Below are 27019 nucleotides of genomic sequence, written 5' to 3' on the forward strand. Positions count from 1 at the left end.
TTATATACCTTGTTGATGAAAAGTTGACAACCTAATATTTAGTAAAGGAGTAAAAAACTTTGATATTTAAAATTAATGGGATGTAATTTGTAAATCTATATTTGATTTGAAAGTAGGATTAATAGTCTTGTCAATTTTTAGGTGGTTCGTCAAAGGGGCGATCTGATTGGGAGAGCTTCGACCATCAAACCAACTCCTAAGGCCAAGTGTCGATTCAAGAGCTGCATTTTGACCCAAGGGCATCCATTTGCAAGAGAGGAGATTTTTGACACGTATGTTATGTGCAGGCCTTTTGGTTAAATATCTTCTTTGAGGTTGTGTAGAAATTACTTAATTATTGTTAGCCTTTGTTTAAAAAGATGTTGAGCAATTGTATGTAGATGCTTACAAGATGCACCTCAATTTTAAAGAGTATATTTTGGAAATATCAGAAATATAGTAACATATTCACAGCTCTTCCTAGTATAAGATATTTTGAAGCTTCCTGCCTGTCATTGTTCAGATATATGTGATAAGGGAAAGAAATAGTAAAATCTATATTTTTAAGTATATTAGGGGTATCAGCCCCAACAAAAATGCCCTTTGGAATGCTCCATAGGGTTGTAGTGCCATCAGTGCACCTCATGCAGTGAAGTGTATGCATTACTCAAGGTTCTCTACTGCATCCCTTCAGCCCTAGCTGCAACTCCTTGCTTTCCTTTTACTGTACATCTGTTCATAGACTCTGTCATCTTATTCTGCACCTCTCCCAACAATTGTTTCATAGCGCAACAGTGAGGTTTTCCTCCTGTTACACCTTTAAAATTATTTTACTCTCAATTTCCCTTTCAGCACTGAATAACCTCATAAGTCTTGGTGCTTGGCCTTTGGCCAAAATTTTATATTCCAATTTATTTGGAATGAATCTGACCTACTGTTAGAATCCAGGTAGTGTTAGAATGTTACGTTCCTGCCAGAATTCTTCTTGTCATGCCCATGTGCATGTGGTGTGAACTGCCAGCAATATTTTTTACTCTTTCTGGGTGATTTTCTCGTTTACAGTACTGTGCTTGCTTTCGGTTTTGCATTATGTCATATACAGCAAGCAGAAATAGAAGCATTAGGCTTTACAGGAATGCATTTAGTATAAACCAAATGTTTCAGTTATACATGATGGTCACATTATGTGTTAGCCTCCTGTAGGGACACGAGTGTGCTCTTCTCGCTGTGAAAAAAGTAGTGGTCTGATGAGAGACTTGAGTAATTTTTGTGAAGTATTGAAAGATGTGAGAGGCCAATATATTATGTAGACAATTAGTTAGGGCTAGCCATAAGCCCACTCAGTTTTTCATTTTTCTCTTTCTAGTGTTGTTTTCTCCTGTTACTCTTCCATTGTTTGATAAGTCAATTCTTCTCTCACTTTTCCTCTGCTCCAACTTCTTATGCTCCCTATATGGTTCAGGTCAACCGTCTTTTGACTTGAATTCAATGAATTCTCTGAAGGATTTATTAGGTAGAGTTTAGTGCTTGCATCAACCGACCCATTTTATTCTTTTTTGGAGAGAATAATAGTGATGTGTGTGAACTGGAAGTTATCTAGGGATGTAGTATTGCATTGACTTTCATAGTTTTTGAACTGTGGGACTGTACTTCATTTGTTAGTTATTTACTCGTCGTGTATCATTATTCCTCGTTTCAGATGTTAATCTTCGCCCTCTTAATCAGTTCCCTCTCCATCGCCTTGTATTTGTCACCTTTTGAAAATTGTTCTTGTTTGTACTGGTGGCCTTTCTCTTCAACTGTGTATTTATCTAGATTAAGCCAGTATTGTGCTGATATGGGCTCTTGCTCCTAGGTGAACCTATTCTTTCACAATTTGCATTTCATTCCTGGGATGTTAAGAAAAATCTGGATAATCTTAATAGCTGGGTTGGAGAAGACCTTGATGGTTTCATCCCTTTGTTTTTTAAAAATGTTTCTTGTGTGTTGTCTCCAAAGATTAGTAGATTCTATAGATTTTTATGTCAACAGTATCTTTGCAGATGAACGCAAGCCTAGTAATACAGTCCCTGTTCCAAACTGTGGCATATCTGCAGACAGCAGTAACTACAGGCTAACCTCTATTCACCCTGTGCTCTCCAAAGTTGCTGAAAAACTTATTTTTAAGCCACTATAAATATGTGGAATCCAAAGGATTTGTAGCTGATAGTCAGTATGCATATAGGAAGCAGTTAGGTACCTGTGATGCTCTTCTAGACTTGACATGCCATTTGCAATAGAACCTTGATAAGGGTTTTGAGTGCAGGGTTATCCTAATAGATTTTAGTGCTGTTTTCGATTTAGTAAATTACAAGGCAGTTATTTATAAACTTCAGAACCTTGGAGTGGGTTGATATATTTTAGCATTACTTCAAGATTATCTTACATGTAGGCAACAGCAAGTTCCTGTTGATGGGATCTTTAGTGAACCAAGACCTATTGTGTTGGAAGCTCCACAGGGTAGTATTCTTGGTCCACTGTTATTTTTTGATGTATACAAGTGATAGGGTTGTTGGCATGGAAAACAAGATTGTTCAGTATGCTGATGATGCAATACTTTTGGGTGTAGTAAAGTCTCCACTTATGAGAGATAAAGCTGCCCTCAGCCTCAATGGGTACATGGACCATATCAGGGACTGGTGTAGTTAGTGGGGTATGAGCTGAAGTCCAGTAAAATGAAAGCACTACTGATTAGCAGATCTCATACAAGTTTTCCACCCCATCCTCCCCTTCAGGTGGATGGAACTTTGTTGAATGAGTCTGAAGCTTTAACTAATTTAGGTGTAACTTTTGACTCACACCTAATGAAAGTTTCAGCAAATGCTGCATGAAAGTTAGGTATAGTTTGTAAGGCCTCATATATTTATAAGTGATAAAATCAGTGCCATATGTTTTAAGGCATTTGTCCTTCATTTACTAGAATACTGTTCTCTGGTTTGGGTGGCTGCTTCTGCCAGAGGTTTATCTCTTTTAGATAGAGTGGTTCGTGGTGGTAGGTTTCTGTTTCCTAATAGTAGCAGTTATGACTTTGACCATGGATGGATGATCTCTTGTTTGTATTTTAACAGAGACTTTTCACGTTCACAGTTGATTCCTGATCCCTTTTACCTGCCAAGAGCAACAAGATTCGCTGAACAGCAGCACCAATATGCAGTAAAAGTGCCTTGCTGTCGAACTTCTCATTTCCAGAGGTTCTTTATTCCTCACACCGTTGGATTGTGGAACAGCCTCCCAGAGGATGTTGTGCAATTGGAACTAAAGAAGTTCAAGCGAATATGCAATGCATTACTACCTAATACTGTTCTTCTTCCAATTTAATACATTTTTATCTATTAATTTATTATATATTAATTTATTCATTTGTTTTTGTTCCTACACGAATACAAACCCTCGGTCTCTACATCCGGGATTAACTTTCAGTGAGCTGTAAATATGGCCATTAAACTTTTTGCAAGGTGGTTATGATAAGTTACCAAAGTTAGGGGCGAAGCTAACGCCCACCCACTCTGAATACATTCAATTCTAGTCAGTTTACTTTTGCTGCTGACTTGGTGAGACACGCTTTTCTTCTCTGTCCTGCTTTTCAGTGTTATTTCTATGTTGTATATTTTACATTTATACTTTGATGATACTGAAACATTTGATTATTTTGATATACTGAAAGATTCAAAATGTTTTCTTATGTCTTTGAATTATATATTTCTTATTCTTACTACGTAGTCTCCATTTATATATCATTTTTGTTTTTCCAACACCTGCTTGGTGTTTGTATGTGCTTTATGTTCTTTTTCAACCTCACAGTTTCTTGGAACATGGTAATGTTTTGGTCTTACAGATGTTGTGTAGATTGGCAGTGAGGGTGCACAGGTTTGCAGTAGCACACTTAGCACATACCATCATAAGACATCTCGTCACTGGACACCTCTCCTCAGTTGACATGTGCATTACATTGACAGTGTGGTTTCACGGATTAGCAGTAGCATACTAAGCACATATCATCATAGCACTTCTCATCTAAGGACATGTCCTCTGTTGTCCATGCACATTCTGTTGACAGTACGGGTGCAAGGGTTTGCAGTAGAATACTCGGCACAACGGTCAACCAGACACATTCCAGGATAAAGTTTATGAAAGAATTGTTCTGTCTCTGGATTCAATACTCATGTAAAGAAGTGTCCTAGAATGCATCTCATATAGCGAGGTGAACCGTTTAGGAACACATGACATTGGAGGTCTAACTCCTCCTAGGCAGTCAAGAATGTTGTGTCTGTTCATAGGATTATGAAGACTGATTCTTGACTGCACCGGTCCAAAATTTTCTACCTTGACTGCTCAACAAGTGGTGGATCTCATGCAGTTCCCCCAGGGGGATACCTTGTTCTCACCTTTAGTGATGGCATAAAGGTGAGATGGATCGAGATAACCAGTCTCTTTCCATCTTCAATTTCTTCTCTGCTGATAAGCAGTGAGAAGATGGAACCATTGTACGATGAAACAAGACAGACCCAAGTAAGGATAATGGCCTGACTTTTAGAGTGTTTTATATTCTGAACAAATCTATCTTTTAGCAGCAACCTTTCCTCTCTCCAGGTAGAGGAGAGACGAAGGAAAGCAAACAGAAATAGCTGGCTATCGTAGTTTGTTATCTGAACAGATATGGCAATCAATAGCTCCTCTGAACTGAGTTCTAACAACTGGTTCTTGGCAAGTTTGCCACAATTGCTAGTCTTTCAAGAGTCTCAGGATACGAGATAGACATTCTTCAGTGTGATAGCAGTGACAACACGGTAGTGGCATGATGCACAAAAGGGCCTAGTGTCCTTTCTTCTCCTCTGTAACAGTACAAGTACAGTACATGAGCAGACAGAAGCACATTCAGTACGGTGGACAATCAGGCTTGATAAGAAATGTGAATGTATCTACATCATTTTCTTGTTCAAGCAAGTCACGAGAAAAGGACAACTAATCTTATCTTCTGGTTCTCATTCAACTGCTGAAGAAACTAGTTAATAGTCCTTCCTTTCTCGACTCAATAGTCCTTCCTTTCTCGACTCCTTGGGGTTGGCTTTGTTCTGATCTGCCTGCTCATTCTACTTGCTCGAAGTTGATCAGTGGGATGGATTGTGCTCCTATACCCCTGTGACAGTATGACATCTATGTTATCTCTGTAACTAGTCTTTCAACCCCTTGCCAATGATTAGTTCGTTAGTTTTGGATTAACCGAGAAATAGTTTCCAAAAATGATTTCTCTGACTAGGGAATTGATCAATGAACGTATTGCACAACTTTCTGTTGGACACCTTCCCCTTGATGTTGGACCACCTTGACGTGGTGAGGGGGCTCTTGAACCCCAGAGTTATTCCCAGGTTTGAATCTAAAAGTCTCATATATTTTATATTTATTTGAACTACAGTAAACCCCCCGTATTCACGTTCTCACGATTCGCGGACTCACGCATTCGTGGGTTTCTCTATGGAACATATCTACCCATTATTTGCAGAAAATTCGCCCATTCGTGGTATTTTTCACTGAGAAATATTCACTAATTACTGTATTTTCAGATAATTTTCATGAATAAATGCACTTTTTGTGATAAAACTATTAAAATACTCAGGTATAAGCATTTTTACAGGGTTTTTCTTGTGTTTAAACTATCAAAATGGGCAGTTCTAAGTGTTTTTAGAGGGGTTTTATGTATTTGCGGATTTTAGCTATTCAGGGGGTGTGGTACCCATCTCCCGCGAATAAGGGGGTTCACTGTAATTTTGTGAAATTTTCCACTTTCTGTAAAATTTATTGGACCTGATAAATAAGGAAAGATATCACAGCTGGGAATGGGTTTATATCTGAAGCTAAATAATGGGAACTGTGATAGGACCATCAACTACCCAATAATGTTCAGACCTGAGAGGTATCAGATTGATATCGTAAAGGCAGAACTATTCATTAGGGCTGGACCACAGATTCCAGGGGGGTCTGGTTCTGAGGATACGACTCTCGGCATTCTATCCAGTTTGCCCTTAATGTAATTAGGGGACAATTGTATTCCTGTAATGCTGTCAGTCCTTGCAGGCAGGGTTGGCTTACACTTGGGCCACTCTAATCATGTTGTACCATCCCCTTTGGGTAGGGTAGGGCCGGACATTTGGGAGTCGGTTCTCACTTGTGCCATTGGTGGAAGAATAAGCTCCATGAAAGGCTGCTGATATCTTTTTAAGGTTTTCAGGTTTACTTTATTTTCCCTCAATCTTTATGACAAGTCATTATAAGGATTTGAGGACCCCTGGACCCTTTGATGGTGGCAACTCGGCACAGTTGACAACTGCTGGAACCTCCTCTGACAACCTTTCTTTAGAAAAATCAAAACAAAATCCTAATGAAATTACACTGGAACCTTATGCTCCAGTACAAAACAAACCCATAAGAAGTAAATATCGTTTTGACCCAACCTTCACGCACCTCGACTCCCACTTTGGGAGTGGAAGTTGGTTAAAGTTTCTAACCTTAGAAACAGAACAGAGAATTTCAGCCCTAAAATTAGAAAATTACCTATTAATAATAGGCATTCAATGACAGAAATGTTGATTAGACAGATAAAAGACGTGGCTTATAGAAGCCACAACAAAGAGTCAGTCTGAGGACTATATGTCTATAACAACAATAGATAATATAAATGTGAAAATTAGGAAGCATGACACTATGAATAGTATTCAGGGTACCATTGTGCTTCCTAAGAACAGTGACAAACCAATCAAAAAGAATATTCTCTTGGACTCCCTTAAAAAAAGATATCCCAGAGTCCAAGATTGTAAGGTGTATTATATACTAAGTAAAAAAAGTAAGAAAATGTTAAAAATCACAAAAATAAAATTTGAGGGTCAAGATCTACCCCAAAAAATAGAATTTTTAGGTCAAAACAGAGAAATAAGTCCCTATGTCCCAAAGCCACTAAGGTGTCAAAACTGTAGTAAATAGGGGCATGCAAAAAATATTGTCGAAACGAACATGTATGTACGTATTGTGGATCTGAAGAACATGCCACACAATGGAATTGTAGCAAACCAAAATGTATAAACTGTGGGCAGAATCATCATGCAAGATCCAAAGAATGCTTGTATTACATATACAATATGTCATTGAAAATGCTATAAGAAAGAACAGGGATGTCTATTAGAGGCTAAATTAGAATTGAAAGTGAGAGGAATTCAGGCTCCTACTAAGAAACTTACATATGCCTCAATAACAAGAACTAATGATGAAACAAAAATACATACAGAAGTAACAAAATGCAGGAAAATAAATCTCACGAAGAAAATAATGCTTTACAGAAAAAAACTAAAATGATAAAGAATCAAGAAACAGGCACAAAGGATATGGGTAAAATTTTATCTAACTCATTTGAAATGTTAATGCAAATAGCACAAGATGATGTTACTACTACAGAAGAAACAGGTGAAAGTCGTGATGGAGTGGAAATTAAAGATAAAAAGAGGCCTTTGGAGAGAACACCACCCAAAAAAAAAACTATAATTAGAGCAACATCGGTTAAACCAAAGACAAAGGATATGAAGAAAGAACAAAAACAAACTAAGAATATAACTTTATCTCCTAAAATAATAGTCGAACTTATGGGTACAGACATCCAAAACACTGAAGTTGAAGATGACAACGATTATGTCTAGCACCAATAATTGGTACAAGAGCAAATGAAACAAGGAATGTACATAAAAACACATGTGGATGCAATGATTGTTTCATAGAATTGTGCAACAATAACAAAAACAACGAAAGATAATTTAACAAAATTATAAGAAATTTTATGAAATACAGAAAAAACCCACAGATTTGAGTACCCATTGAGCACTTAGTATATTATATTATAAAGAAAAACAAGTGAATGTATTGAGTAAATTATTAGAAAAATCTTAGTTGAAAATACAAAAAAGAAAGCAAAACTCGACCGTTATAATAAAATCTTTTCAAATGCTGTATTTATACAATGGAACGTAAATGGTCTGCAGACCAGATTACACCTAGGAGAAATACAATGATTACTATAAGAATACGAACCAATGATGTTATGTTTACAACATGTCAGCAAAACAATATCAACAAAGGAAATTTAGTTACAGCCTTATATGTACCTAACAAAGTAGTTTATGACAAAGTACCTGTAAACATTGCTGACTTGCAAATATCAGGTACTAAAACTCGAATAAAAAATTATAATTATGTCATTTATAATTTATACAACAAACCCAATAAAAATTACAACTTTGACAAACTTAAAAATTATGTAATGATGCCAAGGAACCTACATTAATAATAGGTGATTTTAATGCTCACAACCCAATGTGGGACTGTAATTGTACAGACTCAGATAGAGCAGGGAGTAAAATAGAAGAAGTCATAAATTCATATGACATGTACTGTATAAATGTTAACGAAATCAGCACATGTTTTTGTAAAACACATAGAACATTTTCCTCAATCAACTTAACTCTGTACAGCAAACATAGTAGACAGATTGGACTGGAATACAGTTGACGACTGGCACACAAGTGATCATTTCTCAATATTAATTTCATTATTACAAAATAATCCCACCAAGCATGTCCCTCAATATAACATTCATAAAGCAGATCGGGAGCGATATGAATTCACACTAGGAATATCCCACCGTTTGAGTATTTAAAAGACCATAATGAAACTAATAAATTTCTTATTGATTTCATTAACAGTGATGCTGATAAAGCAATACCAAAATCAGAATCACATCCAACAAAACACGAAGTCCCATGGTGGTCTGAAAAACTAACAGAAATATTAATAAAAATAAAACACCAAATTGGAAGACGATTAGACTATTTAAATAGAAAATTCAGTAAAATAAATATAACACTACCGATATTAGAAGAAAATGTACAAAAACTGGCTATATTATTATTAGAAATTGATACATTAAAACCTCTATATAATAAAATATCTGCAAAATTTAAAGGAGTAATTCAAGGAAGAATCATTTCATGGACGAATTACGTGTAAGATCTCTAATAAACTCCCATACAAAAAATATGGGAAAAATTCAGGAAAATAAATGGCACCCATGTTAAACCACTTAGACATGCCTTAATAAAAGATGGGAAAAGAATACTTGATCCAAAGGAAATAAGTAATGTAATAAGAGAAAATTTAGCAAAAGTAGGTAGTGACAAAAATTTAGATGAGCATTTCCACACAAAGAAAAATAGTATAGAATTAACCCTTTAACGCTGAAGCCCTATTTACAAAAACGTCTCCCGTATGCCGGCGGCGTTCAGTGAGTTAGCGCCAAAGCGGAAAAAAAGTTTTTTTCAAAAAATCACAGCATGCTTAGTTTTTAAGATTAAGAGTTCATTTTTGGCTCATTTTTTTTGTAATTGCCTGAAGTTTAGTATGCAACCATCAGAAATGAAAAAAAATATCATTATCATATATAAAAATTGGAATATATGACAGCGAAAAAAAAAACTCGTATATAATTGTATACAAATTGCGCTGTAAGCAAAACGGTTAAAGCTAATGACTTAATTTTTTTTAGTTGTATTGTACACTAAATTGCAATGATTTTGTATATAAAAAATTTTAAAATGATCAAAGTAACACAGAGAAAATATTATCACAAAATGATGCATGAATTCGTAACGCTAGACGAAATATATAATATATATATATATATATATATATTATATTTTTTTTTTTTTTTTTTTTTTTTTTTTCAAAAAAATTTACCAGAGATCGAAATATTGTGCTAGAGACTTCCCGTTTGTTGAAAAATGAAGCTAATTGATTGAATATTACTAAACTGTAAGTGTTTTAGCTTACAATTGCAGTTTTCGACCATTTGGTCGAGTTAAAGTTGACCGAAAAGTCGAATTTTTTCTATTTATCATGATTTATATGAAAATATTTCAAAACTGATAAAGCTACAACCATGAGTTATTTTTTGTTGTATTGTAAATGAAATTGCGCACTTTTTCATATATAAAACTTTATGTAACGACTAATATAAAACTGTGCAAATATTACTTACATAACGAGACGAAAGAATTTCTGAGATGTTCGCCAAGTTTACCATGCAGACGTAAGGAAAAAAATTTTTTCAGAAATTCACCATAAATCGAAATATTGTGCTAGAGACTTCCAGTTTGTTGCGAAATGAAGGTACATGATTGAATATTACTAGAATGTAAGAGTTTTAGCTTATAATTGCGTTTTTTGACCATTTCAGTTGAGTTAAAGTTGACCGAAGGTTGAAATTTTGGCAGTTATTGTGATTTATATGAAAATATTTCAAAACTGATAAAAGCTACAACCATGAGTTATTTTCTGTTGTATTCTACATGAAATTGCGCACATTTCCATATATAAAACTTTATGTAAAGACTAATATAAAACAGTGCAAACATTACGACAACGTGACGAAGGAAAAAGTTTTTTCAAAAATTCACCATAAATCGAAATATTGTGCTAGAGACTTCCAAATGGTTGCAAAATGAAGGTAAATGATTGAATATTACTAGAATGTAAGAGTTTTAGCTTACAATTGCGTTTTTTTTTACCATTTTGGTCGAAGTCAAAGTTGACTGAAGGTTGAAAATTTGGCAGTTATCTTGATTTATATGAAAATATTTAAAACTGATAAAAGCTACAACCATGAGTTATTTTCTGTTGTATTGTACATGAAATTGCACACATTTTCATATATAAAACTTTATGTAATGGCTAATATAGAACAGTGCAAAAATTACGACAAAATGACGAAAAGAATTTTGAAATTTTCGGCCGAGTTTAGCGGGCATAAGAAAAAGTTTTGTCAAAAATTCACCATAAATCGAAATATTGTGCTAGAGACTTCCAATTTGTTGCAAAATGAAGGTACATGATTGAATATTACTAGAATGTAAGAGTTTTAGCTTACAATTGCGTTTTTTTACCATTTGGTCGAGTCAAAGTTGACTGAAGGTTGAAATTTTTTGTAAGCGTTTGCTACGCCCACTCGGCATTCAACAGACAATTTTAGTCGACGTTTGCTACGTCCAACAGGCGTTTAAGGGTTAATAACAATAAATTTTGAAACAATAGAAGACATACATATTATTAAAGAAAATGTAATATGGAAGAGTTAGAATTTGCTCTGTTGAACAGCAATAAATCTGCCCCTAGAAGTGACAGTATTTGTTTTGAAATGATCTGCCGTTTAGCACCTGTGACAAAGTCATACTTAGAGTTTTATAACCACTTATGGCTTCAAAATTTATTACTTGATGAATGGTGTAAAGCTATAATTATCCCTATCCCCAAACCTGGAAAAGATCCCAGTAATGTGAACAGTTACAGACCAGTTTCCTTAAAAAGTTGTTTATGCAAATTACTGGAGAAAATGGAAAATGCTTGACTAACATGGCACACTCAAGAAAATAAAATTTGACCCCGACTCAATTTGGGTCACAATGTATCGCATCTACACTGTATTCTCTGTTTAACTTGGAAGACCACGTACAAAGAGGATTTGAACAAAAACCAATTAGTATAGCTGTCTTTTTTGACATTGAAAAGGCATATGATACTACATGGAGATATGCAATGCTAAAAATGTTACATAAAAACAACATCTATGGACATTTACCTAGGTGTATCCGAAACTTTCTGACAAACCGCACTTTTCAAGTGAGAATTGGTGATGTATTGTCAAGTACATTTCCACTTGAAAATGGTGTTCCACAGGGAAGCGCCCTTAGTTGCACACTGTTTACTTTAGCAATAAATATCAGTAATAATCTACTTATCGGAATTAAAAGTAACTTGTATATGGATGATTTTGCCACATTATTCAGCATCTCGCAGAAAACTATAAAAACAATAGATGAATGGGCCTCATTTGTAGGCTTTAAATTTTCAGTACAAAAAACTCAAGCAGTAATGTTTTATAAAAATAAAAAGTGGAAAAAAGGTGAAGAAATAGATTTAAAAATCGGAAATCATTCTACTGTATACCAATTAGCCAAATAGCAAAATTTTTGGGATTAGTATTTGATATTCACTTGAACTGGAAAGCCCACATAACATTCACGAAATCAAAATGTGAAAGAGCATTAAACTTAATTAGAAAACTATCGAACACTATTTTGGGAGCCAAGAGACATACCCTTACTGTACTGTATAAAGCAACAGCACTGTCTATTATTGATTATGGAAGTGAAATATATGGCTCAGCATCAGATGCAACACTGAAAACATTAGACCCAGTTCATAATGAAGGCCTTAGAATATGTTCAGGAGCTTTTCGATCATCACCAACGTCTTCTTTACAAGTTGAGTGTTGTGAACTATCTCTGTCTCTCCATAGAGAGCTAGTAACATTGAAGAGTGCTCTGAGAATTCAAACAAATGATTCTCCAACCAAAAAATAATTTGGATTAAGATTCCCCAACCAAAAAATAATTTGGATTAAGAGAGATATTTATAAACAATCATCCACCTCCTTTCCCAATTAGAGCTAGAAGATTTTTTGAGTCGCTAAATATAAATATACAAATACCTTTGATATTAAAATTACCACCTCCTTGGTCAGTGAATAAAATAAGAATTTATACACACTTAAAATATTTATCAAAAAGTTATACATATACCCAGAACACCATAGACAACATACAGTAGAACATATAATCCGAAAAGGTCCACATTACGCAGTATACGCCAACGGATCTAAGTCACAATACGGAGTGGGATATGCTGCAGTATCCCCAGACAAAACGTATCAGTTCTCTTTACCAGATAATACCTCAGTATTTACAGCTGATTTATGTGCAATAATGTTAGCCATAAAAATAATTAAGGAAGCCTCATTTAATAATTTTTTGATTTATAGTGACTGCAGAAGTGCTATAGAAGCCATTCAAAGCTAATAAAAAAATATTGTACAACAAATTAAGTTTTCACTCCATAAATTGTCTAATAATGGAAAAAATATTTAAATATGTTGGATCCCTGCCCTTGTAAGGATTAAAGGAAATGAAGAGGCTGATAAAGCAGCTAAAGATGCAGTACACATGACAAGAGCAAGTATAAACATCCCTACTAGTGACTCTATAAGAAATATAAAAACAATCATTGTAAGTAAATGGCAAAATAGATGGAATGAGGAACCTGAAAATAATAAATTAAAACAGATAAAATCCAGTGTTGGAAAATGGAGTTCATCATATGAGAGAGAGACACACGCACACAAGTAATTCTGACGAGTCTTTGAATAGGCCATAGTCATTTGACACATGGACACTTAATGAACAGCCTGTGTGGCCCTCCTCCTGAATGCCCAGATTGCAAAGTGTTGACAAGTCACACATTTATTATGTGAATGTCCAAACTATAACCTGCAGCAATTATAAAATTTGGGAAATAGATCAATGAAGGAAATTTTGTCAGAATCTCCTACTTTTCAGTAATACCAATTCTAATGTTCATTAGGAGCTGTGATTTAACTGGTAAAATATAAAAAGTAAATAATGGAAGTATGCAAGCCCTTAGGCATCTGATGAATTTTAAATAACTAAATTTTAAAATTTTACTTGATTTATTTTAAATTTAAACCCTTAAACGCCGACTGGACGTATTGTACGTCGACTAAAATTGTCTGTCGGGTGCCAAGTGGACGTACGGTATATCGACTACAAAAAGTTTTTTTAAATATTCGCGGAAAAATTCTTATAGGCCTAGTTTGCGAAAAATTTTAAATCACGCGCCTTGAGGGACACTGGGAGTTCACGGATCATGGTGTTTTGTTTACAAGCGTGATTCAGCTGCGCATGCGCAGATTTCTTTCTTCTCCCCCTAGAAAGCATCAGCAACGCATCTCAGAAATTCTTTCGTCACTTTGTCGTAATTTTTGCACCGTTTTATATTAGGCCTTACATAAAGTGTTATACATGAAAATGTGTGCAATTTCATGTAGAATACAACAAAAAATACTCATGGTTGTAGCTTTTATCCGTTTTGAAATATTTTCATATAAATCACGATAAGTGGCAAAATTTAAACCTGCGGTCAACTTTGACTCGACGGAAATGGTAAAAAAAAATGCAAATGTAAGCTAAACCTCACATTTCAGTAATATTCAATCATTTACCTTCATTTTGCAACAAATTGGAAGTCTACAATATTTCTAGAATTTTTGAAAAAAACGGTAACTTCGAAAATCTAGAAATTCTTTCATCACTTTTCGTAATTTTTGCACCATTTTATAACAAACAATTTATTTAAATACAACAAAAACAATTTATGTTGTAGCTTTTAATTTTGAAATATTTTCATATAAAAATCATTTTGCCAAAATTTCAACCTTCATCAACTTTGACGCGGAAATGCGAAAAAATGCAATTGTAAGCTAAAACTCTTACATTCTGTAACATTCAAAATCTCATTTTGCAACAATATTTCGATTTATGGTGAATTTCACCTTGTAACTCTGCTGAAAATCTGTTTCTTTTCACCTTGTCGTAATTTTCGCACCATTTTATATTAGACCTTTAAAGTGTTATACATGAAAATGTTCGCACTTTCATGCAGAATACAACAAAAATAACTCATGGTTGTAGCTTTTATCAGTTTTGAAATATTTTCATATAAATCACAAGTGCCAAAATTTAAACCTGCGGTCAATAAATAGAAAAAATGCAATTGTAAGCTAAAACACTTACATTCTAGTAATATTCAATCATATACCTTCATTTTGCAACAAACAGGAAGTCTCTAGCACAATATTTCGATTTATGGTGAATTTTAAAAAAAATCTTGTTTTTACGTCCGGTAACTCTGCCGAAAATCTGAATTTCTTTAGTCACCTTTCGTAATGCACCGTTTTATATTTTTGTGATAATGAAAATTTTCATCTGTGTTTGCTTTTATCGTTTGAAATATTTACAATTTGACAAGTGCAAAATTTATATCGAAACGAAAAATGCAATTTAAGCTAAAATTTACATTCTGTAACATTCAATCATTTACCTTCATTTTGCAACAAACAATATTTCGATTTATGGTGAATTTTTGAAAAAAAAATAACTCTGAAAATTCAGAATTTCTTTAGTCACCTGTTTTGCTCGTTTTATATTAGACCTTTAAAGTGTTATACATGAAAATGTTTGTCATACAATACAACAAAAAAATAATCGTGGTTGTAGCTTTTATCAGTTTTGAAATATTTTCATATAAATCATGATAAATTCCAATATTTAGCAATATTCATAATTATATTTTTTTCTCTAGCACAATATTTTTCTGGTGAATTTTAGAAAAATCTTGTTTTTACGTCCGTGCGTAAAATGCATCATTTGTGGCAATTTGTTATATACCAAAATCATTGAAAAACAACGAAAAAAACAAAATTTAACTGTTTTAATGCGATTTTAACAATTATATGCGTGCAATATTGATTTGATAAAATTTTTTTCCATTTCTGATGGTTGCATACTAAAATTGTGCAATTTTTCCAAATGAACTCTTAATCTTAAAACTAAGCATGCTGTGATTTTTTTTCCGCGCGCTAATACGACATCGACAGACACTTTTGTAAATAGAGGCTCTGTGTTTAAGGGTTAATATACCTTTTTAGTGCATATATATGGAAACATTAGTATAAATGTTTTTATTATGTGAGTGTGTTCCAGTATGAGAGCGTATGCCTTTGTGCAGTTTTTAATTTCATTTTCATTCATTTATCACCCTACCAAATGACCTGTTTGGTCCCAGTGCTAGGCTTGTAGCCTAGACCTGTCATTTCATCCAAATCCTTTGGGCTAGCCTTATGATAGCTGATAGTCAGCTCAGTGGTGGGGTTAAACTACTTTAATAATAGTAATTTCTGTTGGACATCAGTACATTTCACACAGGATCTCTCTCTCAAGGCCAGAGTCATTGATCTGTCTATTGCATTCATGAAGAACCTGTTGGTCAGTTACTAGGGTAGAATGTAATCGTGAAGATCACATTCTTCTACTTTACCTTGGGTTGTCCCAAATGTTTTGCCTTATTCACAACCTTTAGCAGTGCTCCACAAAAAGTTATGTCATAATCATAATTAGGAATATCATAATCACTGAGCAAAAGCTGCACATTTATCAGGGTTAATTGTTAACTCATATCTTAATCAAAACTTTCACATACACCCATTAAAATTTGTATGCCTTGTCTTGTGGGAGAGAGCAAAATAATGTCAGCATATACAAAAACTGCTGGACAGACATTGCTGATGTAGCAACCTACATTTGTTTTTATAACCCTCTCTGTTAAAAATCTATACTCAAAATAGACAATAATTGGGACATAACCCCCCCCCCCCGCTTCACTCCATTTTGAATTTTGAAAGTATCAAAATAAATACCATTCAATTTAACCCTAGCTTCAGTATTGTTACACATTGTTATTAGTATGTAGCCTGGTAACTAATGGCCACAACCCCTTGTTGATTAATATATTTTACAGTTCCTTGTATTGTATCCTGTTAAAAGCTTTTGAACAAGCTAGCAATTTTGCAAATATATTTGACTTGCAAGACACATAATACTGCACCATCTCCATTACCATAAAAGTACACAGTGATGTCGAAAAACTTTTCACGTAGGCAAATTGAAAATCACTTGACTTGAACAGTCTCTGAAGGTAGTCAATAATATACTCCAGTTACTTACAAAACGTGCTATTTAAAGCAATAGCTCTGTAGTTCTCAGAGCTAGGTAAATCCTTCCTTTTATTTCTGACCAGAGGTGAGAAGACTAGAACATTAAAAATATCATCACTAAGTCCATGATGCAGCATTATTGTCAAAAGAAAAACCAGATGTACATGAAATTTCCCAGAGGCTTGTTTCAGGGCATCAGTATAAATTTCATGGCTATCATCGTTTTTACCTCTTTTCAACTGCTTTATAGCAGTGCTGACCATTTGAGCAATAATATGATGCAAGTGACTGTCATTATTAGACTGATTACCTTGACATATATCAGATATATGATTACTTTGACTTATAATCAGATATACTATATCAGTCTGTACCTTGACAAAATACATATTTTGTCACCTTGACCTTCATTATACGGTGCTTTTTTATTTATTAAAGATTTATGGGGCCTCCTTGCCTCTTCCCATCTGTTATGCTAGAGTTGAAACTAACCTTACACTTAAACCTACTCATTTCATTCCAAAAGGATTTAGTTTCCAGCGCTCAATTTGTTTGCTACCCAATCTCTTTTTATGTTATTTGCATTTTTCTCTGTGACATCAGTTGCCTTATGATAATTAAACCTTGGTATGTGCCTGATCTGACTAACATAACCATCTGTTGGTCTTCCACAATCTTTCAATAAACTGTGCCAAAAAATCACCTGATTGTTGTAACTCTTATGTAAATATTCCATTCAGCAACTATATCTCTTATCTCAGTTTTTTATTTTCTTATGTATTGAGGCAACAGTTGCTAAATCTAGTGATTTGGCTAGCTGGTATAAATAAATAGCACTGAAGTCAGATGAGTGTCAAGTACAATGAAAATCAGAGCAGTTTAGTTCTTCGAATGGTATATATATATATTGTCTAACATTTGGAACAATAAATGTCTGAAATTGTCTCTTTCAGATTTGAAGTCAAACATTGAAGTCTCTCCTTTGGGGCTTTCTGCTAGTTATTTCATACAGTTCTTCATTATTACATCTAATCTAACTTCTTGATGACTGAACAATCATCTGACACATTATTTCCATCATCGCATGTGCTACATGTAAGCACTCCCCCACTCAAACTGTTACTAATACAGAAATGATCAATTCGAGACTTCTGCTCTAATGAGTTCATAAAGGTAAATCTGATGTCATACTGAGCATCAGTTGTGGGTACAGTGAAGTTATTTGCTTGGGCGGACTAGCAAAACAGACTCGCTCTTAAATTAGCCATACTTACATCTCAAAATCACCTCTCAAAAGGACATTGCAGTCCCTTGTATTACATATCAAGCCTGTATCACAAAGAATTTAAACAACTCCTTATTGGCATCTGCTCCTACATTACAAGGCATATATACTTTTAACTGGATCACATTCATATCATTACTCTTCACTCTGACAGCATACAATGTTTTCGATATAGTATCAATATTTTTTGCTTGATATGACAATGACCACTTCTAGATTACAACAATGCCTCCAGTCTGCCCACATATACACTGTTATCTTTCATGGCTGATTTTCCCATGACCTCCCCCTGATCCCAACCCCTTGAAGAGCTGGGGGGGGGTTGGGTTTAGGGACCCACTGGAGAGATTGAATGCAGTTTTATACTTGCTATCTCTGCAGTGGGTTCAGCCAAACATTGGGAAGCCTTTGTCCTTTTACAACTCCCTCTAATAAATTTTCTGGCTTATCTCTCATTCTATCATTGACAACATTTGTATGTCACTGAAATATGGAATAGACTGCTCTTGTTACATAGATGGAGGGTGAAGATGGACACCATGCCTCTCCACCTGTAAAACTGGAGTACCTGATGTGATTGAGCAATGTGAAACTTTTATGTCCAGTCTTGCCAGCAATGCTGGGTCTGATCTTGATGGACTGACGACCCTTAAGGAACTGAGGGTATGGTGTATATCCAGGTGAAGATCCCAGTGCAGTTAACACTGTAGGTACAGGTAATGTTGCACCTCCTTGGTGAAAGAGACCTCCATCCTGGATGAAATTAAAATACATTGTCATATGACGACACAATTCAAAACCTCTTGACATCTGGCTTGCCAGTGAACGACACCAAAGGAAACTCAATTCAAGTAGTTAAAGATGGTATTAATACACTGATACCATATAGAAGGCCAAGAAAAACTAGATAAAGGCAAGACCCAACCTTGACACACTTTCCTAACCTTAGAAATCGACAAAAAGTATCAGCTTTAAAATTAGAAAATTTCTTATTGAATAGGCACTCAACTTCTGACATGTCATTCAGACAGATAAAAGACCAGATGTGATTGATAGAAACCACAACTAAAAATCAATCTGAAAATTAAGTTATTATTAATAAACATTGATAATGTAAAGGTAAAAGTAAAAAACATGATAGTATGAGCAGTGTACAGGGTACCACAATACTCCCTGAAAATAATGAGCAGCCAATTGAAAAGAATATATTGTTGGATTCTTTTAAAAAGAGGTATGTAACAACGTACAAGGCTATAGAGAAAGTAATAAACAAACATTGAAAATTGCAAAAATAACATTTTGAAGGTCAAGGTTACCCTTAAAAATTAAAATTATGGCACAGAAAAGAGAATTAAGACCGTATGTTCCAAAAGTACTACAGTGCCAAAACTGTGGTAAGTATGGACATAATAAGAAAAATTGCCAAAATACATCTGTAATCGCATAATTTGGATCTAAAGAACATGCCACACAGTGGAAATGTGGTGAACCAGAATGTGTAAACTTTGGGCAGAATCACCATGCAAAGGTCTAAAGAATTCATGTGTTATATATACAATACAAAGTTGAAATTATTGCGGGAAAGAACAGGAATGCCTATAAAAGAAGCCAAATTAGAGTTTAAATTTAGAGGAAATTCATGATCTCGCTAAGAACCGTTCCTTTTCTTCTATAACAAGAACAAATAATAAAACAAAACTGGAAATAGATAAAGGTAACAAAACCCAGATAGATAAATCTCAAGAAACAATTACTACCTTACAGGAAAAAACTGAAATAGCAAATAACCAAGAAACAAATACAGATAACTAATATGGGTAATATTTGATCAAATTCATTTGAGATATTATTCAGGCAAATAGAAGCACAGGAAGTTAGTGCTTGTGCTACAGAAATAGCAGAAGTAAGTTGTAATGAAGTGGAAGAGATAGATGAAAGAGACCTTCAGAGAGAACTCCACCCAAAACCAAAAAACCAAATACTATTTGAAAAACACTTGGCAAACTAAAGACATAAGTCCCAAAGAAAGAACAAAAACCAAAACATTATAAGAATATACATTTATCTCCTAAAAATAACAAAACCAATGGAAGGAGATACCCAAAATGTTGAAGAAATAGTAGAACAAAAAACCATAGACAAGGATGATTATTTGAATAGAGAAGAGAATACCCTGTCACCAGTTATTGGTGCAGCAAGAGCAAACAAAAAAAGAATGATACATGAAAACACATTTGGAAAAATGAATGTTTCATTGAATTGTTTTAGCAAAAACAATCATAACAAAATATAATTTAACAAACACTATAAGAAATTTTGTAAAATACAGAAACAAGAAACTACATATTAGTTTAGATACTCATGAAGGATTGTATGTCCATTGAACACCTAATACTCTATAAAGAAAAACAAATAAATGTTACGAATAAAATCTTTAAAAAAATGCAAAATGATAATCTGAAAAAAAGGCAAATTGATAATCTACAAAAAGAAAAAACTTGAACTTTTTAACGTAATATTTTGAATAATTATACAGTGTAATGTTAATTGTCTACAGACCAAATTACATCTGGGTAAAATACAATGATTACTTGAAGAATATGAACCAATGATTTTATTTTTACAACATGTCAATAAAGCAGTATTGAAAATAGGTAAATACACTTTATCATCTTCATTTAAAGAGAAAAAATGAAGTTTAAGTACTGCCAAATGTATAGGTAACAATGTATTGTATTACAAAACACTCGTCAGCACTACTTACAATTATCAACTATTAAAATATGAATAAAAAAAAACAATTATTTAATGATATCAAAGAACCTACATTAATAGTGGGTGATTTTAATGTTCACAACCCAATATGGAACTATAATTGTACAAACCCAAACAAAACAATAGAAGAATGTGTAAAGTCAGATGTGTGCTGTATAAATGATAATGAAATCAGCACATATTATTCAAAACACATGGGACATTTTTTCCAATGGACTTAATTATATGTTCATCAGATATCATAGGCTAGATTGGAACTCGGTTGCTGACTTAAACACTAATGATCATTTCCCAGTATTAACTTCCATATTACAGAATAATCCTACAAAGCATTTCCCCCATTATAACATTAATGAAACAGATTTGGAAGGATATGAAATGCACATCAGGAATTACTGAAACTAATAAATTTTCTGTCTGTTTCATAGAAAAAGCTGCAGATAAGACTATACCTAAGACAAAATGCCATCCAACTAAACATAAGCTACATGGTGGTCAGATAAGTTATCAGAACTGATAAAACTAAAACACTCAGTAGGGAGAAGACTAGATTATTTGAATAGAAAATGTAATGAAATTAATAAAACATTATTGATATTAGAAGGAAATTTACAAAAAGTTACATCTTACTAATAGAAATTGATACATTAAAGAAAAATAAAATAGAATTAGTTTCATTAAATTTTGAAACAGTGGAAGATATATATATTATTATAATAAGAATTCTGATGGGTCTGCCTCTAGACTTCAAGAACCCAGGCCTCATATTGCCCTTAGATGTCTCGGAGGCAGATTGGGGAGCCATTCTGAGAAAAATTTGATGTTAGGTAATTGGACTGTAGAGAAGAGCAAGCTGCCTATAAACAACCTAGAGCTTTTGGTAGTTTGGAAGGGTCTTACCCAAGTCAGAGACAAGATGATGTAGTCTGTTCCAACAATTCGCTCTCTTGTTCTTACATATGGAGGCAAGAAGGCACAAGTTGAGAGATCTGTTCAGGCAAGCAAACAAGATTTACTTCTCCTTGGCAGGTCCAGGAACATCATTCTTTCACCTCATTTTGTCCCAGGGAGAAACAAACAACTTTATCATTTACAACTCAGCAGGAAAGGGTAGGGTCTTCTGTTAGAGTGGTCTCATCATCAACAAGTCTACCAGAATATGTGAAACCTTTGGGGAACCTAAACATCAATCTGTTTGCAACTGCCCAAAACTCAACACATTTAGTTGACTACCCTCCATGCCAGCATCCTCAGGCATGAGCAGTCGATACCTTTCTCGAGTTGTCAGATCTAGACTTAACGCTTTTCTTCTGTTTCCTGTCTTTGAGAAGCAAACAATATTTTAAACATGTCATGTCTGCTATGTAAGTGCTGAATGGCTGAAAGTGCCCCAGTGCTTGGCTTGATAGCTTAAATTTCATAAAATCTCTTTGAGTTAGTAAGTGTTATGTACTTACTAATATCAGTAGTAAGTAGTTGATAGAAGGGTTCTCTAGTGTCCTATCATCCCCTCAATTGATGGATGTGGGTTTGCAATAGCACACTCAGCACAACGGTCAACCAGACACATTCCAAGATGGTAGATGTATGACAGACAAGTTCAGTCACCAGCGTCAGTGTTACCTACAATTGGTCTTGACAGCTCAGTGTTTTGAAGAATTTTTTGATCTAGGAAGATTGTCAGTTAGTCCTTTAATCTTGACACTCCGAAGATGTTACTGTTAGGCTCTGTCTCTACAGATTGTGGGTGTAACAGACATCGACCAGGCCACATTGAAAATATCACTTCTCGTCCGATGAACGAAGTTAGCAATGATTGGGTCAGGTCAGTACTGTACTTGGATAGGTGACCTCCTGGAGCACTGGTTTCTGTTGACATCTAGGAGACGTCTCTTGCATCCATGGTTAGGAATCTTAGGGCTAGTCAGTACGCATCTATGATTCAAGTGTTGGACTTAGACCTTCCCAATGTTTTGCCTGATTTATTGGGAGATCAACAATACCTCCAAACTAAGTTCCGACAACCTGTTTTTGGTTCCTACTCATTCAAGAAGTGGTGTCTAGGAGCTCCATTTATTTTGACTTGATGTGGTCACACTCCTCCTCCTTTTTAAGCTTTCAAGAGTCTCAAGATCCAAGATAGACATTCCTTGGTGTGATAGCAACAACACCATGGTGGTGCCATGGTCAACAGAAGGACCTAGTGTCCTTTTATCGGCTCTATTGCAGTGAAGGTACACAAGCAGACAGAAGAACATTCAGTACAGTGGCCAACCAAACATCGCATGCAAGATGGATGTAATTACAACAATTATTCAATGAAGTCAGAAGATAAGGACAGTTGATCTTGGCACTTTTGGAAATTCGTTCAACCTCTGAAGAAGCTTGATCATGGTCCTTCTTTCTCAACATGCTGAAGTTGGCGCTGTTCTGTTCTGTCTTCTCGCACCTTTGAATAAAGTAAGACATCTTTGGTGCCTTTCATCATTCCACATGTTTTGATGGGGACATCAGATTGTGTTTCTTGGGGGACATCCGATGATTTTTCAAGGCCAGGGGCATTGGTCTGTCCATTGCATTCAAGAAGAACCTGTTGGTCAAGTACTAGGATGGAATGTAATCATGCAGATCACATCTGTCTCCTTTTGCCTTGGGACATTGCCCATAGGTTCTTGGATTCCTTTCCCTTGGATCCTATGGTGGATGTTCAACAAGTCATGTAGTTCACCCAGCTCTTGAGGGACAGGTTGCATCTCGTGCAAGGTGTGTGGCTGCAAGGAGAAGGTGTGTGTGGGACTGGCCTCCTCCCTTTCTCCTGTCTTCTTTCCTCTTCTAGTGGGCAGAGGAACAGTGAACAAGCCATCACGTGCTGGACTGGCGTGCATGCAGGCGCTCTAGATGACTGAGTATCCTGTCTATAATCTAGCTCTTATTTGGATTAGTAGATGCAAATCCTTCCTTCTGTCTAGCAAGGGGAGAGAGGGACTGACTGCGAGCAAACCAGTTGGTTCTTAGCTTTATAGTCTCCAACACTGGGGGTTCATCCAAACCTTTTCAAATCAAGAATATTACATTCCTTTAATTTGAAATGCCCAGAAGTCTGGCAGTTGAATATCTCTCTTGTTTGATAGATCTGAGGTATGGTTTCCTCCCTTTGCTCTTTAATGACTGGGAAGAGAGTACCCTGGTGAGCGGGACCATGGTTCAGAGATTTTCTCTGAATCCTCCCTCCAAAAGTAAGTCTCCCATATGGAAAGACTGAGGGTTTGTATTCTTGTTGGAACAAATGACAATTTATTAAAGTAATTTGTATTTTTCCTAACATACAAACCTGAGTTCTTTACATAAAGGGCCCACCTCTTACCACCCATCATTCTACCACCCATCATTCTCTTACCTGGGCCAAAAGGTTAGCTGTGCAGAATTGATTGCACCCTGACTTGGCAGGTGGTACTCCTGCCCCTACCATCGGTAACTGTTACCATACCACCTTGCAAAAGTTCAACGGCCGGATTTTCAGCTCGCAAAAAGTTAATCCAATATCGAAAGACCTCAGGTTTGTATGTTTGGAAGAATACAAATCACTTTAAAAAATTTTTCATGTTTAATCCCTTTTTAGAACTGAAAAATGATTTGATCAAAATTCTTTGTTGAAATTTTCAAGTAAGAAATTTTTTTCCAGGAATCCAGATTTCAAAGGGTTTGTGGACGTCATGTGTGAAGAGTTCTGCAGTGTGGCCTACCATCCCTGCTGTTGGAAAGCACACAAAGAAGAGCAGGAAGACCAGTTTGGAAAAATGTCAGACAAAGTAAGTTGTGTTTTTATAATGCAGTGTCAACCAGTCAAGTAGCAAGCCCTCCTTCAGTAGTGTTTTAAGTGGCGATGAATGATAGTCATTCTATTAATTTTGAAATACACTTGGGTCTTTTATTTTTTGTGAGTACCCCAAAAATTTTCATTTGGTCTAGTCACCCCAGATGATAGAGAATGCTGTATTTCTTTGCCTTAGTATTATGTGAGCAAGAGTTTTAGGCACCAGTGGTGTTGATGTGTAATCTCCTTTTAAGGCAGATATCCCTGTGTAATGTCCCTTTTGTGGATATGGTTAGGGTTTTCTTTAAGAAAGAATAATAGTAAGCAGTTCACTCATCTTGAGGAGTATCAACTTGGTGTAACTATTTAAGTTAGTTCTGGAATGTTTTCTGCCTGTCTACCTGTTAGTTACAATTCATATTGCCTTTTTCATAAATCATATTTGGCATGTGCTAAACTTGGAAGTATATTTACTTTGGCCAGAAGGCAAGTCCAGCAATAAGATAAGGGTCCAAGTAGGATGTCCATTGAATGTTTCTCTTGGCCCAAGGTATCCTGGGAGAGCTTTGAGTGTAGGATTTGCTGTAGTCTGAAGAAGAGTAGAAGCACTAATTAAGGCGAACATTTGATTTATCTTGTCTCGACCCCATCATTTATATGTACTTATATTCATGGCCCGAATGGTCCCCAGTTTCACATGTCGTGTTTTCTAGAACACACAAGCAACAATGTTGTCTTGCTGTGCACCCATCTAGTGTTTTCCTCATTTTCTGAACCTGCAATGCTATTAACAGCTTTGTTTCACTTTTTTCCCAGGGGATACTTTACAGCTAGAGCAATATCTCCTGCATGTACTACTAACCATATTTTTAATTTTTCCTCATCTAACTGTTATATATTGCAGCCTTGTCTCAGTTTAGTGTGTTCAATGATTAATAAAGAGTAAGTTTTTGAGTAATAAACATAATTTCTGCAGAAAGCAGTAGTGACAGTTGCAGGTCTTGAGATAGGTCTTTGGCTTTATAATGAAATTATTATCCTGAAGATTTGGTTCTTTCACAGTTTACTCCATTCTTGTCTGGTTTTTCATGTTTATGTGCATATTAGTCTTTCATCATTTTATACTGTTTTTGGCAAGTTTTTATGTATACTATAGTACTCTCTGATTAACTAATTAACCCTTAAACGCTGAGCCTCTGCTTACAAAAGTGTCTGCCGTATGCCGGCGGCGTTCGGGAGTTAGCGCCAAAGCGGAAAAAAAGTTTTTTCAACAAATCACAGCACGCTTAGTTTTTAAGATGAAGAGTTCATTTTTGGCTCCTTTTTTTGTCATTGCCTGAAGTTTAGTATGCAACCATCAGAAATGAAAAAAATATCATTATTATATATAAATATTGGAATATATTACAGCGCAAAAAAAAAAATTTTCATATATAATTGTATACAAATCGCGCTCTGAGGAAAACGGTTAAAGCTAATGAGTTATTTTTTTTTTCGTTGTATTGTACACTAAATTGTGATGATTTTGGTATATAACAAACTGTAAAACGATCAAAGCAACACAGAGAAAATATCACAAAATGATGCATGAATTCGTAACGCGCTGACGTAAAAAAAGTTTTCAAAAATTCACCATAAATTGAAATATTGTGCTAGAGACTTCCCGTTTGTTGCAAAATGAAGGTAATTGATATATATAATTGTATACAAGTCGCGCTATGAGCAAAACGGTTAAAGCTAATGAGTCGTTTTTTTTTTTTCGTTGTATTGTACACTAAATTGCGATGATTTTGGTATATGACAAATTGTAAAACGATCAAAGCAGCACAGAGAAAATATTATCACAAAATGATGCATGAATTCGTAACGTGCTGACGTAAAAAAAAGGTTTTTTTCAAAAATTCACCATAAATCGAAATATTGTGCTAGAGACTTCCCGTTTGTTGCAAAATGAAGGTAATTGATTGAATATTACAATTGCAGTTTTCAACCATTTCAGTCGAGTTAAAGTTGACTGAAGGTCGAATTTTTTCTATTTATCGTGATTTAAATGAAACTATTTCAAACAAAACTGAAATAAGCTACAACCAAGAGTTATTTTTTGTTGTATTCTACATGAAATTGCACACATTTTCATGTATAACACTTTATGTAACGCCTAATAGAAAACGGTGCGAAAATTACGACAATGTGACTAAAGAAATTCTGAGATTTTCAGCCGAGTTACCCCACGCAGAGGTAAGGAAAAAGGTTTTTTTCAAAAATTCACCATAAATCGAAATATTGTGCTAGAGACTTCCCGTTTGTTGCAAAATGAAGGTAAATAATTGAATGTTACTAGAATGTAAGAGTTTTAGCTTACAATTGCGTTTTTCGACCATTTCAGTCAAGTCAAAGTTAACCATAGGTT

At 34.9% G+C, this 27019-nt stretch overlaps 1 protein-coding gene across 6 annotated transcripts in view; it reads left to right on the forward strand.

Annotated features, from left to right (window-relative positions):
* The window catches only part of LOC136850230 (E3 ubiquitin-protein ligase TTC3-like), a 477716-nt gene that overhangs the window by 228407 nt on the left and 222290 nt on the right, over positions 1 to 27019 (forward strand). For all 6 annotated transcript variants that reach the window (XM_067123873.1, XM_067123870.1, XM_067123869.1 and 3 more), the window contains 2 exons: positions 142 to 272; positions 24478 to 24604. In XM_067123873.1, coding sequence (XP_066979974.1) covers positions 142 to 272; positions 24478 to 24604 — 258 coding nt within the window. The remainder of the gene's footprint in view (positions 1 to 141; positions 273 to 24477; positions 24605 to 27019) is intronic.

The sequence above is a fragment of the Macrobrachium rosenbergii genome, chromosome 21, assembly GCF_040412425.1.
Source record: "Macrobrachium rosenbergii isolate ZJJX-2024 chromosome 21, ASM4041242v1, whole genome shotgun sequence".
Classification (NCBI taxonomy): domain Eukaryota; kingdom Metazoa; phylum Arthropoda; class Malacostraca; order Decapoda; family Palaemonidae; genus Macrobrachium; species Macrobrachium rosenbergii.